The sequence below is a fragment of the Micropterus salmoides genome, unplaced genomic scaffold (genome assembly GCF_014851395.1).
Source record: "Micropterus salmoides isolate LMB-PRFRI ecotype aquatic unplaced genomic scaffold, ASM1485139v1 Ms_hic_scaffold_21, whole genome shotgun sequence".
NCBI lineage: Eukaryota > Metazoa > Chordata > Actinopteri > Centrarchiformes > Centrarchidae > Micropterus > Micropterus salmoides.
In genome coordinates, this window is record NW_024041262.1 from 2890691 (window position 1) to 2910924 (window position 20234).

At 40.6% G+C, this 20234-nt stretch overlaps 2 protein-coding genes across 3 annotated transcripts in view; one reads left to right on the forward strand and one right to left on the reverse strand.

Moving 5' to 3' along the window:
• Nucleotides 1–1405: 1405 nt before the first annotated feature.
• Nucleotides 1406–14262, reverse strand: acbd4 (acyl-CoA binding domain containing 4). 2 transcript variants are annotated; one of them, XM_038735254.1, is made up of 11 exons: nt 14042–14262; nt 13244–13373; nt 12659–12779; nt 10297–10381; nt 9903–10023; nt 8242–8313; nt 7011–7108; nt 6509–6719; nt 3423–3637; nt 2632–2691; nt 1406–2247 (listed from the first exon to the last, which is right to left on the reverse strand). In XM_038735254.1, the coding sequence occupies exons 2-11, from the start codon at nt 13332–13334 to the stop codon at nt 2122–2124; spliced, it is 1200 nt and encodes a 399-aa protein (XP_038591182.1). In that variant the 5' UTR covers nt 13335–13373; nt 14042–14262; the 3' UTR covers nt 1406–2121. The 2 variants fall into 2 exon arrangements, with proteins under 2 accessions (XP_038591182.1, XP_038591181.1); XM_038735253.1 differs by having other exon boundaries at nt 8242–8382.
• A 1290-nt stretch (nt 14263–15552) lies between these two features.
• The window catches only part of LOC119915637 (1-phosphatidylinositol 4,5-bisphosphate phosphodiesterase delta-3-A-like), a 33775-nt gene continuing 29093 nt past the window's right edge, over nt 15553–20234 (forward strand). Inside the window, exon 1 of the mRNA XM_038735255.1 lies at nt 15553–15874. Coding sequence (XP_038591183.1) covers nt 15784–15874 — 91 coding nt within the window. The 5' untranslated portion in view covers nt 15553–15783. The remainder of the gene's footprint in view (nt 15875–20234) is intronic.

The following is a 20234-nucleotide window of genomic DNA, read 5'->3' on the forward strand; positions in this document are numbered from 1 at the left end:
TCTTGCCACAGTTCGCATTGATGTGCCATCCTGGATGAGCTGCACTACCTGAGCCACTTGTGTGGGTTGTAGACTCCGTCTCACGCTACCACTAGAGTGAAAGCACCGCCAGCATTCAAAAGTGACCAAAACATCAGCCAGGAAGCATAGGAACTGAGAAGTGGTCTGTGGTCACCACCTGCAGAACCACTCCTTTATTGGGGGTGTCTTGCTAATTGCCTATAATTTCCACCTGTTGTCTTTTCTATTTGCACACCAGCATGTGAAACTGCTTGTCAATCAGTGTTGCTTCCTAAGTGGCCAGTTTGATTTCACAGGAGTGTGACTGACTTGGAGTTACATTGTGTTGTTTAAGTGTTCCCTTTATTTTTTTGAGCAGTGTATATTGTAAAGGCAGCAGATGATGTTATATTATACAGCATGACTGCATATAAGCAGTCCTGAAACATAAAATAAAGAGCTTTAGTTTACTCACTTAATCATTTCTGCCCCTGTGTAACATTGATATTTCCCTAGTGTGCGATCCAGAGGATGTCTAGATCAGTGGTTTTCAAACTTTTTCATATCAAGGACCCCTCAACTGACACAAATTAGACGAAGGACCAAGTTTGTCCCAGGGTCGCGCATCTGACAGGTTTTTGGCTTTAAGATGTTTTATTACAGAAAGTGTATGAAACCCGTGACCAAAATAGTCATATGTTCTGTCACTGTGTTACTTATGGATAAAATTACAGTAAAAAAATAAATGATTCCTTTATTTTGCTGGGGACCCCACTTTGAGAACCACTGGTCTAGATATTCATGACACTCAGTTCCCTTATTTTATAATTTCATACCATGTACAAGTATGACATTATAATGCCAAGTTAGGCCTTCAAACATTCATAAGATTTTCAGATATAAGGTATATTACATAACTATCTGTTATGTATATGTAACTTTATTTATATCAAATACTAACATGTATGTAGATACTCATCATTGAGTTTATAAATTATAGGGTCTGTCAGTCTGTGTCCTCTGCAAAGAGCTCTCAACACACCCAGCTCAGTGTGTGCCCATTTAACCACCATCGACCGCATTATCAGCGGTTACTGCCAGTTTACTGCTGTCAAACCACAGGCCACTTCCAACACGACCTTCTATTCAATATACAGTTTTAGTTTGAGTTCATGCTTTAGTATAATACATTACAGGGCAGTTTTTCCATTTAGTGACAATAGCTTCAATTACACTTGTCACATCAGTGTACTCCAACACCTGATTACAGCCAGAGTCACAATAGACTCCAGATGGAACTAAACAATCTGATTATGTGAACACTGATATCACTGATCAGAAATTGTATTCTAGATGTAATTAATGTAGTTAGCACACAAGCAGCCTAAGAGATGGAGCACCAGAGCGCGGATTAGACGGTTTATTAAAGAAGTCAGAGGAGACACTGACAATCTGAGGTCAAGAATGAGATCTGAAAGATCACGATAAAGTGACAAATGTAGCCACAGAGTCCTCTCAGCCAGTACAGAGCTTTCCTCCACATTTCAGTATCGTCAGTGGATTTCAGAGTGACAGTGACATTACAACTGCATGACTTACTAGCAAGACATCTGTAGTGAATTCTTCCAATGAAAAGCAGATAGCCTGGCTGCATTGTGCCATTTGACACAGATAGTATTCTGACAATATCCTGTACATTACAAAAGACACTGAGTGTATGGTAGCAAACCCCAAAAGTAAATGGAATCTGGGGAATGTACTTTATGTCTCACTAATTAGGATAATATTATAATATAATCCGAGTCATACATTCAGGCTTCTCATGATCAGTGTAAGCATGTATCCAGGTTTGGTAAAGACCTGCTGCCCAAAAGAAACCATCTGATTAATCCACCAGAATAATTTAAATAAAGATTTATTTGCTGTAGTGTGTGAGAGGGATTTCCGGATCCTGAGGCGTACCACACAGCCAGATAACATTTCTCTCCACGCAAGTCCACAATCGTCCCTCCTGTCAGTGCACACAGAGAGGGAGGATGAAGCCTTCCCGTGAATTCACATTTCATTCAATCCTCTCTGCTGTAGAAATTAAACTTCTTGCACTGGTGGATTAAGATCACTTCATGAAGATATGCGACTTCTCTTCTGGGCTTTCCTTAGCAGGTGGACAAGACCCTGAGCAACAAACGGCCACAGGAGGAAGAGGAGGACGGTCTGACCTGACACGTCGAACAGCCACCACCTCTCCTGAGAAAAAAAGAAAAATGAAGAAAATCAAACATCTCATTTTACACATTTACTTTAACAGATCTTTTACATGCTTATAAAGGCCATATGTTGTGTGGCATTGTGACAGTCAGACAACCGCTCAAAATGTATCAAATTAGACAGATAATTCTAACCATACTTTTCACTTTCTAGCAGTTTCCAGAGCTTTGAACTGCACGTCGCAGCCTAAATGATTAACTTAGTCCAGAATAAACTTTCACACAGACATTCAGCAGTTAGGGTGAATACACAACCTACATTTTAGTCCATCAGTGTAGTGACAGACCGCAGAACGAAAAGAACTCGTAACATGAACTACTTTTCAGAATATCTAGCAGACGTGAGCTGCTGCTCCTCTCTTACCTGTGGTTGTGAGGCTGCAGCTGCACACTGCAGGCACGGTCTCCACTCTGAACTCCGGCTCTGTCACACACAGAACAGCAGTGAGCTTCAGAGCACTGAAGGCAGGCTGATAGTCTACATTTTTCCTCTTGTCAACAAATCCCATGTGCACAGCCGAACTAACAGTGAGTGTATCCTACTAACACGTGTTGGGTGTGTATCCAAAGCCTGATATATTCATGCCATCGAGCTCTACTGTCCAAAAACTATTAACAACAAACTGTTGCAGTAGAGCAGCACCTGTTTTAGGAAATGACAGGGCCTTTTTAAAAAATAAAGTATATAATTGTGAGGTGTTTTTAAAGATTTATGTCTTCAGTATGAAGCAATGGGCTAAAAGCTGAAAGGGTAAGGATGTCAGAAAGTGTTTAGAGACTAACTCATGTTGGTTTAGATATATGCATGGAATTTGTTGACGATAGCTAACAGAATAACCCCAACCTACTTTTGACACATGCATCTTGCTTTTGTGACAATTTCAATTTCCCTTTTCACCTCCGCACTGCACCACTCGAACATCAATTCAAACTGTAAAGGTAAACTAACACTGAATTTCAGCCTCTATGTCCAACTATGTGATTGTACAAAATGACCACAATATACCTGCAGGAAGATGGGAGGGTTGCTGATTAATTCAAATGACGTAACAAATTTCTGCTTCAAGTAGAATATTGACCATCAGATTAACATTAAACAATAAGAATCCCTCACTTTTGCTGTCAACAAAGAACACCTATCACATCTGTCCTTACATGTGTGGCAGCGAGCCTCTCCACCACCTCCAGCCGGTCCATCACGCTCCTCATGTCCTCTCTGAGCCTCCGCAGGGCCAGGATGATCTGCTGCTGTAGCTGGACATCATGCAGCCTCTCAGCTCCACCCTCTGAACCGTCCCCTCCTGCTCGTCCGCCGCCACCACCACCACCGCCCGGGGCCCCCCGCCTCGGGCTACCCTGAGGAACGCCACCTAGCAAACAATTCATTATTTGAACGCTGACATATCAGAGAAACACAGTAACAGACAGTACCAGCAGTGTAAAGTACAACACAAAGTCAGACTTGACCTGTTGTCCAAAAAGTTTGAGAAAAGTCAGTAACTATAGTAATTGTATAAAATATATAAATACAAACATTAAAGAGGTGGTATTATGCTCATTTTCAGGTTCATAATCTTACTTAGGGGTTGTACCAGTTATATTTTTGTCATACTGCACATTGCTGCAGCTCCTCTTTTCACCCTGTGTTGAAGGCTTTGTTTTAGCTGTGGAGTGATACATCTTGTCTCTAAATGATCTTTGTTGGGAGTTGCACATGCTCAGTTCCTAGTTAAGGACTACTAGCCAATCAGAAGCAGAGAAGGACGGGCCGATGAGAAGCTGGTAACACAGCTTGGCAACATGGACTGGAGCAAGAGTTTCAGAGTGGTGAGTTATTAATCTGTAACAAAAGTATCTTTCATCCATAAAGTTTTAACTGAGCTCTGTCTCTACATCACAGGAACAACTTTATGTCCACTGACTGCCTGGAGGATAGCTAGTGTTTGGAAGGGAGAGGAGAGGTGTGCTGCAGCTCACTGTTTTTCTGCTGGTGTTTTTGAGAGCGTGTCGGAGTAGCCGCTTGGCGAGCGTTATGATGCGCATTTTGCTGTGACCTCACAGGGATGAAAGGGAAGCAGCTGGACTACAAACGAGCTGTTTTCAGGCGGAGTTTTCTGTGGGAGATGGGAACTCCCTTTGGGCTGGACCAGGGGTGTTTTTAGGACTTAAAACTTCATATCTTACATTTTGATATTTTAAGACCTTGTAACTGATTATTTATTTCCATCTTAAATGTGCAATTGTACTGCTGTCTGCCTTGGCCAGGACACTCTTGGAAAAATAGTTTTTCTGATTTAATAAAAGGTATAAAAAAACAATTTAAAATCTAAAACTGTAACAGAATATAATGCAGAGCAGCTCTCAGCTTTCAGATATGTTTCTCCTGTAGATCAACTTTTAATATCATCACTGCTGAATCTACACACACGCAGGCCTGACTGATTGAGGTAACCTCTTTAAATGTGCATGTGGCACCTTTTTAAATAATAATTAAATCATTTTAATTCAGTTATAAACTCTTGGACTTTAATAGCTCCTGTGTTTCAGCAGGTTTTCTGCTCATGTTCAAAGTTCTGCACATTCAGAATCTAACTGGGTTCTCTGACATTTCCATTTGCAATCAATCCGCGGTCCACCTGTGTGCCACACCGTGTGGAACAACCCGTTGCACCACTACTATCCGTGGTAGTGTGGGGATTTAATTCTTGTGTGTTTTGCTGTGCAGGCTCACAGCCCCTGTGTGTCCACATGAGGAAAGGTCAAGATAGGCTATCAGAGTAAAAATGGACTGTCTATTGCATCAGACTAGGCAACTTGATGAGTTTATTTTTTTAAGTAGCCCATTAAAATATTCCTGCAAATGCAGTGAAGAAGCTGATTATCTTTAGCTATTTCTACAATTATTTTCCTTTTTAAATCTCTATGAAGGTTTTGATAAGATCACTTTAAAATATCACTTTTGCTGTCCAGCCAACTTTTGTTGCCTGTGCCTCTCTCTCTCTCTCTCTCTCTCTCTCGAAGATAAATAACAGCTGGTAGCTCCTGAGTGAAAGATTAGTTTCACCGGCGAGTCTGTTTGGACTCACCCTCGGACATCGCTATAAAACAAATAGGAACCGATGTGTATTAAATAAAAGAATCGTACATTTGCTCTGCAGAGACTAAAGACGCTTTTAATGCGCCGTTAATGGAAAGTGAAAGTATTTCATTTGCTGGCTCGTAAAAGAGCGACGCAGGCTGCTTTCCAACAGGCCATCAGTGCCGTGGTGTGCGCTCACTAGATTTCAGTTGTATTAGTAGAACATAAAAAGATATTTGCCTGATTTTCTAAATGTTTGCATCTGCCCAGCTCTGTGACAAGTGCCCGACCAGCGCTTTACTGCGTAACTGCGCGCACGCAGCCTGGATCACAGATCATTTCAGTTAATGAAGCAAAATGCAGATTACAGACTGGTTAAGTTATAAAAGGTATGAATGGAAAATGTAGCGAAATTAAGAGTAGGCCTACATTAGATGTACCCACCCCTGCTGCAGACATCATCACTGCTGCCTTCAGCTAGAAGTAACAGCAGCACAAAAGAAAAGTCTGTAATATTGAGGCACTTTGCTGCACCGGCCTCCAGCAACTTCTTTTTTCCTCCTTCAACATTTCTATAGGCTACATTTTGTCCGCGACTGATGTGGACTGTGAGTGACTGACTGGTCACTTAGTAAACCGCCTCCTATATGAGCCAGCTCCGAAATCGCCTGAGCCAGGAAGGCAATGTGACATAAAACTTTACATTAGGAAAAGGGAGGGAGGGGGGGTGTATAATACATCCTCTGCCTATCAGGTCATTAACCTCACCACAAACCCACACAAGGTAATTTCAGTGCCTCTGATAAAGTGCAGCTCACAGCTTCAGGTGGAGCAGAGAGGAGAGACACAGAGCTACAGCTGGATCATCTTATTCTCCACTAATGTGCAGGAGAATAAATAAAACAATTTACAGTTAAGCCTGTAAAGTTCAATTTTCGGCTTTTTGTTGTTTGATTTTTAAAAATCCTTCTGAGGTCCGGGGCTTTTCAAAAAAAAGGGCTAACGACGCAGCCTGGCTGGACTTTGAGCTTTTCCACTTTGCAAACCTGTTACATGCACAAAAAAAAGAAATATAATTCAATAAAGGAGAGGGGGAAAGGCAAAAAGCAGAATACCACCTCTTTAATATTAAACACTGGGCTTTCATAGTGTAGCAACTTACGGTCTCTCCAGTTTTGGGAGGAACCGTCCCGCCCTGTGTCTCGACTCCTTCTGATGGGACCCTGACCCTTTCCGTCCTCCGCCCCCTCTCCACCTTGACCCGCTCCGACCTGTCTGACCTCCAGACCTCCTTCCAGCTGATGGCTCTGAACCAGAGATGACTCCAAGGACTCGTGACTGTTGTGAAAACCATTCGACTTGACAACTGGAATCTGTGAACGCAAATCAATCTTTCAATTGTTTTGCAAATAAACTCTATTTATACTTTTCATTAATTACTGTTCCATTACATTTACTTATTCAGCTGATGCTCTAGAGCAACTAGGAGTTAAGTGTCTTGTTCGGGGAAACATTTGTTGATGTGTCGCAGTGGGAATCAAAACCTGGCGACACATCCTCCAACGTGATGCACTTTTCATTATTTACTAAAATTTATTTGCTCTGTATACTGCCAATGCCACACGTGCTGCGTCCAGCTGTTGTGGGATGTGAGTGAGTCATACCTTGATGTTGCTGAGATGCTCCACTGAATCCACAGAGTCACAGAAAATCTCGCTCTCTGAGTCGCTGGTCAACACCAACCCCTCACACACCCCAGAGTCTGCAGAAGCACAACAAACATGTCGCATATATGTTATAGACGGCTGAACAGTCCATTGATCTCTGTGTTAGGAAAAAATTATTAGTGGATAATAAAAGGGATCATTATAAGAAATGTAACTTTATGATACAATATGACTGTTAAAAGGCGTTGAGAGTAGCACATAATTATGATCCACAACGGCCCCGTTCACATTGCAGATGTGCCCTGACTTTACAATAACAAACGTTTACAGCTGGACAATGTGTTTGTGCTGAGGGTGAAAGATTAGACCACACCGGAAAATGTCTTAGTTACTTTCTAAAGAGTTCTCCAGCCTCTGCGTGAAGTGGTGACTAATCCGCCCCAGACTCCCTTTAAAAAAAAATCATGTAGTTTTGTGAGTTAGGGGAAACTATATAAACCTTGTGAAACGCTGTCTACTACAAAATAGTTATTATCAGTCCCCTCTTGTAAATTCGGCAAATTTAATGCATGACGTCATTCCTTTCTTTGTATAAATATAGGGTCAGTTTGTCCTGGGGTGTTGCAGTACCAGCGTGTAAGCTGCTCAGTCACTAGACAGCAGATCAGCTGTTCAGATGAGTGCTGGCACAGCGCTGCACATTTTTTTTTCTTACTGTATACCCGTTTGGTCCATGACAGGACTTGATTTCTTTTCACTTAAAAGCTGATAGCTGAATGAGAGGTATTGTGTAATTTTGCGATTCGGAATCGATTATTCGTTTCAATAGTAATAACAGAATAATAGACAATCAATATCAAAATAGTAGTTAACTTCCGGTTTAGAGTCACCTCAAACTCTGTTCCCTCATGTTAAATGTCAATATAGCCAAATAGCTATTGTCATTAACCTGGATTTATATTGATTTTGTCACGATTATAGAATGAGTTTATCAGTGTAGCTATAGTAAATTCAGTCACCTGTATTAGTACAGACAATCCCAGAGAGCAGGAGGAGACTGTTAAAGGGCTGTCACTGTGCAGAGTAACCAGCTGTGTATGTAGTGTCCAGTCAGTCAACAGTGAAGTAAAGAAGACGTCTTTCTCTCTGCTCTAGCCTTCTGTCTGATCACTTGTGTGTTCTAGACAGGAAGAGAAGTGTGAACCGTCAAGCGCCTTCCATTACATACCATTAGTGGTGGTTTCAGCAGTGAGTTCCATAACCTCAGGGAAGTTGAAGTCCTGATCTGGCTCTGCAGCCTCTGGAACAGAAGAATCTTCTTTAGGGCCGTCCTGCTTCATCTCGGCCGGCATGTCGGCATGCTCACTGCCTTTAGGACCAACAGTTATGGACACAGACACATTCATTCATTCATTTCCTACAAGGCTGAGTGACAAAGGAAACTGCAGACTACATGCTTGATAGTAGAGAAACTAATAGCTGTACAGTTTACCAGCAAAAGTTCAAATGAACATTTACATTCACTAATGGTAAAATCCAACCCCACTTAAACTGCTGAAACCGTTTGACACAGATAGTATTCTGACAATATCCTGTACATTACAAAAGACACTGAGTGTATGGTAGCAAACCCCAAAAGTAAATGGAATCTGGGGAATGTACTTTATGTCTCACTAATTAGGATAATATTATAATATAATCCGAGTCATACATTCAGGCTTCTCATGATCAGTGTAAGCATGTATCCAGGTTTGGTAAAGACCTGCTGCCCAAAAGAAACCATCTGATTAATCCACCAGAATAATTTAAATAAAGATTTATTTGCTGTAGTGTGTGAGAGGGATTTCTGGATCCTGAGGCGTACCTCACCATCACAGTTTGTATGTACCACTACTTTTGGAGCTGCATTCATTGACTTTTTGGCCACATTGGGCCAGCACAGCAAGCTGAAAACACAACATTGACATATTATCATAGCCAAACCAGTAAGCAAACAGTGTACAGTCATGTTTGTGTCCACCTGATGAATGTCAGTACATATTATATTTTATGAGTATTTGGCTCTTTAGCTGCTAAATGCTCCACTATGCTCATCAGCTGGTCTTCCTTACTGTGTCTGTCTGCTGTTTGCTGCTGAGCAGGTGGTGTACGGTGGCTTTTAGAGATTTTTCACTGAACAACTGTCTGCTACTGCTGGAAATCCGGCTGCGTATGCCGGCCAGAAAACTACAATGAGGCTAAAATGATCCACAGAACTGTAGAGGTGGTGCTGATTCTCTGTGGTTTTTGTCAATGATCCAGTCATTCGATCTGTTGTTAATGTGAAAAAGAAGGAATTAGTGCAGCTTAAAGTAGCAATGTGCCAGTTTATTATTTTTTAAATAATTTATACTTTTGGGTTAATGGAAACGCTCATTTCATAAAAACATTTATCTTGTTATGTCTATGTATAGAAGCCACAAGGACAGAAATCAGATAAAATGTGTTTCTGAGGGACTTTGGGTAAAGGGGCGCAGTTTTGAAAGCAAAGGGTGGTCACACCAAATAATGATTTAGATTTTTCTTCTGTTCACTCACTTTGCATTTTGTTAATTATTAAATCTAATCTATTTTTCAAAGCATTCTTACTTGACAGCATTTCTTCCCAACCCTGCCTAACCCTCTTGCACAGTCCTGTATGTGTGGAGTGCATCAGAAACAGTTCAGGCTCCCCACAGACACCTTGTTTACTAAAATTGGTCGGTTCATCAGAGGTGGAGCACAATGACGGGGCAGATCTAATTTCAATTGAACTTCTAATCAAAGATTATTATCTGCCAGCAGATCTCAAAGCAGCCCCCCAGCTGTTTGGTTAGTGCTGGTTAGAAACAGACCCTCAGGGTCACTGACCTTCTCTGAGTTTGAGCAGTGACTCTGGAGGCTTCGGCATGTCGTCTATCACCCTGTAGAGAGGCTCGAAGTGGTGGAAGAGTGAGGCTGTCTTCTCATTCATGGGCATGGTGTCAATGACCTGCATAGTCAATGGAAACCTATATTTATCACAAGATTACTAATTACAAGTCACTATGTTCATCTGACCAGGCAGCATGCTGCAGAACGACCTTTCACTTCTCCTTTTTGGATCCAAGAAAAAATTGGGTATACATTTTTGGAGACATTAATTAAAATGTAAACAGATTATTATTTCTTTTTTTTTTTACATCTGTGGTGTGCAGATGCAAACATGGCAGAAATACTACACCAACGTATGGTACATTGAAATATCTGAATGAAATAAATGTACCTCCTGTGCTACTTTCTTCATCTCATCCACATATGCTGCCATGGCACCCTCCCTGCTCATGTCACCCAGGTGGCTCCAGGCATCCCTAACACATACACAAGAACAATCTAAATTTAAAAAAAACACAGTCCACATCATCTGATTAAACGACAGTACTTCCGCTCATGTACAGTGTACTGCTCTCTGCTAGGCCAAGTGAATTTTTAGCCAATTGACTTAGGCGGTTTCCAGGTATTACAGTGTCAGGTTCTCTGTGATGCCGTTTCCCAGGAACTTAAAACTATTCACCTGCTCCACTGATGCAGACAGGAATGTGTGTCTTAATCTCCTTGGTTTTGCTGATGTGGTATGACGAGACACTTTGCGCACGAGATCGAGACTAGACGAGATTTTAAAACTATATTTAAGAAATCTTTAATGTTAAATTATATGAAAATATTGAACAATAAACACTTCATTTTGGGCATTCAGTGAATTTTTTTGCACCACTTTAAGTTAGTCTTTACTTATGTAAAGGAAACAAAATTCAGTTGGCAAGTAATTACTTAAAATGTAACAGAATATAAAGCAGTAAGACTAAAGCATTCTGTGTTGCTTTCAGATCCGTTTTTTCTGTAGATCAACTTTTCTCATGTAATATCATCCCTGCTGAGTCAGCACACATGCAGGCATGATTTAGTCTACCCTCCTGATTGGGTGTTTTGTTTGGGAAAGTAACCTCTTTAATGTGCTTGTGCAAGGCTTTTCGCCTCAAAAAAAAATAAAAAAATATCATTTTAATTGTTTAAAATTTTCTGCACATTCAAAACAGTCTGTGTTCTCTGAAATGTCATGAAAAAAGTTGTAATATTAACATCATCATTTAATGAGAATTCATAATATTTTTTTAGGTCTACCTGCCCTATACTCGGATGTGCATTACATTATCCCGTTCAGACTGTCTAACACAGAACCGTTTGGGACTGTACTGGAAGAGAAAGGAGGTGAAAACCAAAACTAACTGAACAAACTTGATCAGGTATAAATCTCACCACAAATCATATGTTAATTTCAGCAGCTTCGATAAGGTGCAGCTCACAGTTCCAAACAGAGGAAGTTGCGCTTTTTTAGACGATTCGCATCATTGAGTCTACGTTATCAATTATTCCTTTGTTTTTCACTGTGTCAGAAAATTGATGTGTGATGTGACAGCGCGTGAAAAATTTCCTGCGTCTCGCGAGAAAGGTTTTCCCCTGATGAGAAATATTGTCAACAGGAAGGGGCTGAGCGCACAGGGCTGGGGGGCTCCGGTGTTGAGCACTAGAGTGGAGGAGGTGTGCCCACCAATCTGAACTATCTGTTTGTGAAGAAGTTCAATATCCAGTTGCTGAGTGTAGTACTGAAGCCCAGAGGGCTGAGTTTGCTGATCAGTTTCATGGGGAGATTGTGTTGAAATCCACAAACAGCATTGTGATGTAGCTGTTGTTTTTCTCAAGGAGTGTGAGGGCAGAGTGGAGGGACAGAGATACACAGCGCAGGGATCGGATTAAGTGCAGCAGACCTTGAGAAGATCACTGCCCACAGAAGCAAGATAAGAGCTAAACTAACCCTGCTTGGACCTAAGGGAGCAAGCTAGAGCGATCACACAAAACAAAAGCCAATTTCAGCCCTGGGAATAAGCCATGACTTTGGCAAGTACAGTGGTCTCTAAACCCAGGTCTGGCTGGAGGTACAGTAGCCAGCTGGACACATTTGTAGCTTATGTTAAAGCACATAAAGTCCAAGTTGAATCCATTCCGGTACTTTTATATAAAGTAACTAACACACAGAGAGAACGCCACACCAAGCTCCATGCAAAAATGTAGCAACCTTGAAATAACAGAAATGTGATGTACAGTACAAACAGCATGGCATTCTGTGGGGAGACGAAAGAAGAGCACTTATCAGAACAACCAAATAGCTGGTGTATGTGCTACTAAATAACTGAGCTGACTGATTACGAGCAGTGCTTAATTTGTGCCGGAGCTAGCCAGCGTAGTTCCGGTACCTCTGAGTTTAAGTCTTTTGCGCTTCGGCACCTCTAAAGTATGCTCCGTCACTGCACTGCCCTTCTACACAAATAAAATACAAGATTTCATCCAGCCTAATAGGGTAAGTCCAATGGATTTCCTTATTTACTATTAGATTTGGTAGCTAATAATGGTTTCTGATCGCCCTTTAAAACAATCTGCAGGTACACGATCCGTTTTAAATAATTCATTATTTGATTGTAAATTAATAATTACACATTTCACGCGCTCAGGCACCTAATAAATTTATAAATTAAGCACTGATTACAGGGATATACAAGCTAACACACACACACACACACACAAATACAGACCATTTGTATCGGCCCACTGGGTCCCAGAAGCCGGGTCGGGGCACTGTACAGGGTCCACACACTGCCTGCTTGTACAGACTGTAGAAACGCAGCATGACCTCATAAGACGGCCGGTAGCAACCTGCAGGATCACACAGACATTTATCAGGTTTTTCCCTATTTCCCTAGTTGTCTGGAAAAATGGAAACAGAAGGAGAGTGCAGATCATTAGATGGTGCCTGCAAGACATATTTTCCACATCAGAAGTATTTTTAAATAAAATATGCAGCTCACTCTGTTATGAAAATAGCTTTACACCAAAGTCAATCAAGACATTTGTTGACAATAAATATTGGATGGAATATTTAACAACTCATAAGGAGCCACACTTCAGCTTGACTTGCATGTATTATTATTATTATTATTAATATTATAAGTGACAGTATTCAGTGACACTGCACTAACAGGCCAACTGCCCTGAGGCCTTACAAGGTTCAAGCCTACAGCAAAGATACAGTTCATGAACAGTTTCTAAGGTCTAACAAGCAACAAACTTTCAGTCACATGGTGTGAGAGATTATGTGATGGTGTTAAAAGGCTAAATACCATTTTTGGGAAGGTTTTGGATGACATCCACAGCAGCCTGAAACTGTTTCTGGTGATCAACCACAGGCTCTGCCATAGCCAGAACCGGCATGACACTGACTTGTTTAACTGGCTGGATGGAGGAGGGGAGCTGAGAGAGCACACAAACACAGCGGCAGCATCAGTCAGTCAGGATAGTAGAATCAGAAATTACGCAACCATGAACACCATTTACTGTATTTATCTTGCTGCTTCTTTACATTTGTGACAGGGTCATACACAACAGCAGTCTGACCGTTCAGATACAGGTCACTTATATTTAATCTGAAATATCTTGAAACAGGCTCCTTTATCATTTCTTATTAGAATTTGTAATAATTCGCTTTCATTTCGCGAGTTCAGTTTATTTTTCTCTTTCAGAAAACTCTAACGTTAATAAAAAACGAAAACATGCGGACATACTACTTTGTACAGGCACTTTAATGTTGTTTTCAACAGAAGAGGATCGTTGGGATGCGTGTTAACCTACAGCCGTAAAGCGTAATTAACATAAGTTATTCTGATTATAGCGCTGTTTCTAGTTATAATGCTAATTTCAGCAACAGAACACTTCCCAATTGGTTCAGCTTAAGCATAAACATGATATTCTGCTGCATATCTCTGCTGAGAAACGTCGTATCACTGAATTCAAGTTTGGTTTAATAAGACAAAACAAGAATGCTAAGTGCAGCATTGAGGAGTTAGCTGAGCTGGCTAACTAACAAGAACCCCGGTGTAAGTTAGCTTAGCACTGCTGGTTAGCTTATGAACTTGACCCACCTCACAGGCTCTGCGTCCTGCCAGCTGTCATCACCAACACAGACTGTTTGGTCCCAACAGAGAAATCACACCTAAATGCTAACTGCACCGTGTAGAAAGTGTAGCTTCGACTGTTTGTGGGTTTGCTTCAACGAGAACGTTTATTTCCGAAGCTGCTCGTGGACGTTATCCATCGACGAGACTGACCGACCGTCTCCGGCCACTCCGAGTAGACGACTTCCGTGCTTCCGTGTCAACTGTTTAAATCACATGACACCTGCGTGACCACGCCCCTTTACAGTTAAAGTGGCGACCATAAAAATCTCTCTCTCTCTCTCTCTCTCTCTCTCTCTCTCTCTCTCTCTCTCTCTCTCTATATATATATATATATATATATATATATATATATATATATATATATATATATATATATATAGCCTATGTATATATATTGAGAGAGAGCCATCAATTCACAAAAGACCCTCTGCAGTCCATGCAGGCTATTAGCAGACATAGAATATAAATCATTGTGCAGCACCAATGTCCAAATTACAGCAGACAGTATTACAGGATAAACTACTTCAGTTATCAGTCCGTTCATCACTGTGATCTGGATAAAATTAAAGATCCGTAGAGAGAAATGAAAGCTATTTCATTGGACGCACGAGCGTCTCTCCTCGGCACATAATCCGTTTAAATTCCGTCTGTTGTCAAGCTGTCAGAGACACACAATCGAACACCCGGACACACTGACAATTTGCCTTCAAAACCAAAGCATAACAAGACTGCAAATAAAGAATTGATTCGTTTTAACTGACACGACAGAAAAGAAACCAAATCAAAACTATATTTTTGAATATATTTTTGGATCTGGTGTCATTTGTGTATGCCATGCTGAGGTGGCAATTAGTGTTTTGCAGTTTTCTTGCAGAGATGAAGAAAAAAACAACTTTAACAACATTATAACATGTTTCAGTCAGATCTAAAACAGTCTCCATGTTATGGGCTTTTTCAATTAAATGACTCATAAAGAGGACCTTCTGAATAGCCTAAAGCATAGATTGAGATGTTCTAAATAAAACTCCTTCCACTAAGGAAGACATGAGATATGGTTGAAAGCTGCCGGGAAGGCTAGTAGTTTAACTATGAGGTGAGAATATTTGGTCAAGTTATTATAACATTTATAACATAGGCTGCTATACTTCATGATTGTTAGACCTTCATGATTCATAATAATATTTAGCCTACTGTTATAATAATATTTACACCTTTCTGGGAAAATGAGTTGCATATGTAAACTGTGTCTAAATCTATACAGTTTATTGTCTACATCGGCTGCATCAACTTTGAACTATATACACTGCACTAATTCTTTTTTGCTCCTATTGTGATTTTTTTGTACAGTCCTCGTTAATTATTCTGTATATCTTTATCATTTTTTGTATTGGTATAATAGTGGCCTATTATAGTGGCGACTCTTATTTTGAATTTCACTACAGGAAGCCAGTGATTACTGTGGTTTCTCTCTCCTGAGTTCTTCTGCTCTGTGTTTATAATTCAATCTCGGAGTGAAGGTTTGGCAAAGCTCCGGCGTTCCTCCGTCAAGATACAGCCTGCGCTGCAGAGACTCACATTTTCCTCATGCGGGAGCTGCGTACAGCTGATCCACTAGACTGCTGATCTCCTGTCTGAGAAACAACGCACAGGGAAGGCAACGGAAGGGAGGGAGTCAGGGAAATAAAGCACCGTCCTCCTTATGCGTTATGTTGGGCAATAGAAAGAAAGCAGCCTCGGTGGTGAAGAATGGAGCCGGGACGTCCGAGTGCAAGGCCATCGATCCCCTGAGGAATCTGGGTGAGTGTGTTATAGCTCCTGCAGTGAATGTATTCAATCAGCTGAGTGACATTCATCGGCTCTCAGGGACAATAAATACTGATATAAGCTACTGTAGCCGTAACTGTATGTAGTAGCCTAGCAGTTATCATTTTCTCCCCTGCCCCTCTGACTTGCATGAGAAAACATTTTAAATCACCAAGACTGGGAAATGAGAATGATATATTCTAGCATCCAGAAAGTCCTACACTACAGCTAAATACTTTTCCCATAGTCATGCAATTTATATATCATATACTGATCTAAAAATATTGCATGCACAGTGATGTTCTGCAAGATAACAGTAAGTTTAACTGAATTCACACAAGCTGCATTTACCTTCCTGGTTTCTAATACACATTAAAATATCTGGGTATGGTGTAAATGTGTGATATTGTAAAATTGCATTATACCACACAAGTAGGCTATACTGTCTTCTTCTGATGTAGAGTTTTAGTCCATTCAGAAGCTCCTTGTGTTGTTTGTCAGGTGGAATAATAATATGTTGACATCAGTCACAGAGCAGCAGCTGTGCAGGGGGCATGCTGTGTGTTTGTCCAGACTGGTTTTAAACTTTGGTGTCCCACATGGGGGATATTATTAATATTAAAAAATTAGACACGTCTAATATTTTACCACATGGTTAAGCAAACTTTCTCCACAGCTAGAGGATATATTTAAGGCAGCAGGTTTCCAGGTGTTAGCTGGTGCTTTCACTGCTTTCCGTGTCAACTATTTATGGTTTTTGGGGTTTGGTCAGTATAATTAGGTTAGTATGTTAGCACACCACGCAGCTGGGACGTTGGCATCACTGTACTCTGCTGCTTTTCTCTGATTTAACCAGACTATGTACAGTATTATACAGATATGTTTTGTTTATTCTATAATATTTATAGCATATATATAAATGTGTCATTTCCACCATCAAAGGCAAAATAGAGCTGTGCATACTAACAACAACAATGACCAGAAAAGTACACAGGTCAACAAATGGACATGCTGGTGGTTGAAATAATAAGTTTGATTTGAATCACATCAAACATTTGATGTCTAGGCCCATGATGTGGCACACCACAAACTGAGGTAACTGTACTTTTACGCAATAGTTAGAAACACCTGTGAAGATGGAGTCAGTTCAGGGACTATTTTCTAGTAATTAATTGTTTACAATGAAAACGGTCGGCCGTGTAATCAGTGGATTTTCCAGAATAACTAGGACAGAGACACTGATGTTTGCTTTTTAAGCTTTTTAAGACATTGTGTCTGGAAAGAGACTTTATTGTTTGCTTTTAAGTGTGAATATTCAATGCTTCGAGCAGCACAAATTAAATTCCATTCACCAACTTTGTTTTGTGCCCTCTTTTTGGTTGTTGGCTCACAACATCTAGGCATGACTAAATACCAGTAGAAGAAAATGAGAAAATATGTTTTGGTAATTTGGGTAAACTGACCCTTTTACCTCGATAGAGTATTCAGAACTGTAACATGGAGTTAAATCTGTTACACAGTTAGTTTTTAGCTTTCTCAGCCAGCCAGAAGGATAATGATATTTACCAATGATTTACCTCTGGTTTAAAAACAACAGCGCAATGAACCGTGTCTACTGTTCTGTTCAGATGGCCAAGCTGTATGGTACTGAGGTAATAAATCAAGTAAGAAGTAGGCTCATCACAGGTCACTCATAGAGTCACCCGTGCTAGCTGTTAGAAAGAATGTAGGTTTAAGGCACTTCCCTTGGCTTCACTTTTTAGACCAAGAGGCCCAACAACGCCCTGGCACCTCCTGAGACATCCACTCAGCCAGCCCTGCCCATCCCCGCTTCCCTGCACTCAGCCTGAAGAGCAAGCAGCACAGGTGGTCCTGCTGGCTGACTGTAATGGGAAATTCTTGGACACAAACACGCTTTTTCCTTCTAAGAAAGTGCTGTCTAAACTCTGCAGCCCGATTGGTCAGGCAATGAAATGGAAAAAGGAGACCCTCAGGAGCCCTGAATTCTTGGTGATCCACAAAGGAACAAATTATCTGCATATTCTCTGAAAAGAAACTGCTGAGGATGATGGAATCACGACTGGAATCACTGACAAAGGACTCAAAGGCAAGACTTTAGACAACAGACAGTTGAGTGGAAAAGTCAGTACACAGGAACTAAGTCAAAACAGCAAAAGTATCCAAATCACAGGACAAAAGGCAAAGTCAAGGTACACAGAAAAAAGATCTTAAACTATCACTAGGAAATACAAAGAACAGAATTCTGGAACGCTTACTATGGAGAGTCTATTGGGTTTCAGTTTTGACAGACCCAGGAGCTGACGCAGACCGGTAGGCTGATGTTAAGATAAAAAGTGTTTTTATGAGGATGGTTAAAACGATAGTGGTCTGAGTTGAGACGGAGCAGAAGGGCTGAAAAACAGAAAAATACTAAGACAAAAAGCACAAGAGGTCTCAAGTAAGGTTCTTTGGCTGAGAGTTGCATTACCATTGTATAGACAGAAACCGGAGATGTAGACCACGCCTGCAACACAAACACACAAAACACCAGGCATGGGGGAAACAAATGGAAAATACGGGAGAACACCAAACATACTAGAGTCACGGATGGATTGTGACAGAACCCCACCCTCAACAAGGAGACTTGTATGGCACTCTCATCTGGCTTATCCAGATGCTCAGGGTAAATGCCCAGAATGAGGGTTGCGTCCATAATCTCTCCTCCAGACCATACCCCTCTTAACTTAGCTGATGCTGTTTGGTCATGTAGCCTTGAATTTTATGTCAAATCTTTCCAGTCTTCATCATTATAAACAGCATTTTCTCACGTCGGGTCAGATGTGTTGTTTCCATCTCTTCACGCTAAACGGGTCACAATGGAGTAACAAGCTAACATTTGTTTTGTCAGTTTGTTCAGTCAGCTACACAGCAGTTACACCTGGCAGCCGGTGGACGTGAATATTTAGACACAACTAATCAAATCCAATTGCAACTGCGATGTCATCCTGTGCGATTACATAACCGCAAAAAGGATGCGATTTCATTAAACAAAGAAAGTGTGCTGTGTTTGTGACACTCGTCTCTGTGTGCTCATTTATCTTGGCAGGTAGCCTATTATGCATCCAGCTCTCGAGGTCCTTTTTGTGCACACTGATCAAACGCAGTTTTCACCACGTATTTTTGCTGAATGTCAAGGAATGCTGATTCTACTAAGTGTTATAATAATTTAATATTATAGCATTTAAAAGTAGTACTTGGAGGTGCATGCAGTTCTCGGCAGGTATGCGAAATCGGGTGACAGAGAGAGGTGCGTCGTTGGCAGCTAAAGCGGGAAGACAGAAGAAAATAGGATAGAAGATAAATATTGTTTGGGTTTGGTCAGCTGGCCATTTAACGTTAGCTGTATCGGTGCCTTTGGTTGTTCAACATTTTCAACATTTCAAAGCTGATGTGCTTTTCAGTGTCACTTTTCGTCAACCGATCAATCACAGCCTGGATGAGGCGGGAGATTAAAAAACAGTTTGACGTTCTACAGCAAACGTTCAAATGTTGAACAAAATGATTATTGACAAGTTAGTGCTAAGCATTAACAAATTAGTGACCAATGTAGAGGATTAAATAAACAAAAACAGCCCACAGAAATAAAACGGCTGTAACTGGAATTAATTTTCAGCTAGTGGAATAAAGTTAATAATAATTACATGAAATTATAATGACTATAGTAATTAACATATTAACACTAACAGTATACTATTACTGAAAATTATATTTTTATTTAATGTTATAATATTATACTACTCATTTAAACTAGTTCCTCCGCTGTTTACAAAATCAAAATCAGTATTTTTGGACTAGTGGCTGAAATGGAAATTCAGCTACTTTCACATTGGCAACCTTCCCCTAGCTGCAACATAACAAAATGATCAAACACCACGCAGTGATACATAGGCCTATAATAATGCAGCATAAAAGGTAAAACAGTAAACATATTTAAAACATCAAATTTCCATCACATGTCAAAAAAACTCATATTTCTTCATATGTTTGTTTAACTTTGTTCAAGTTGATAAATACACATTTCAAAATGTCAGTATTTTGTGCATTTTCCTTGATAATCAAGCAAGTAGACTCATAGCACCATTTGTTCCATCATATCGAACCGCATATCACAAAATTGTCCACAATAATCGCAGTATGACTTTTTCTCCAACTCTTGCAGCTCTAATCTGTACATTTCCACTCTGTAAGTTTGTGCCCTAGTTGACTCAAATCACCATCTGAACCTGCTGTGTTCCTGCTACGCGTTTAGCAGCCATTGTGATTAAAGAGCTGGTGCAAGTAGTATTTCCTCTTC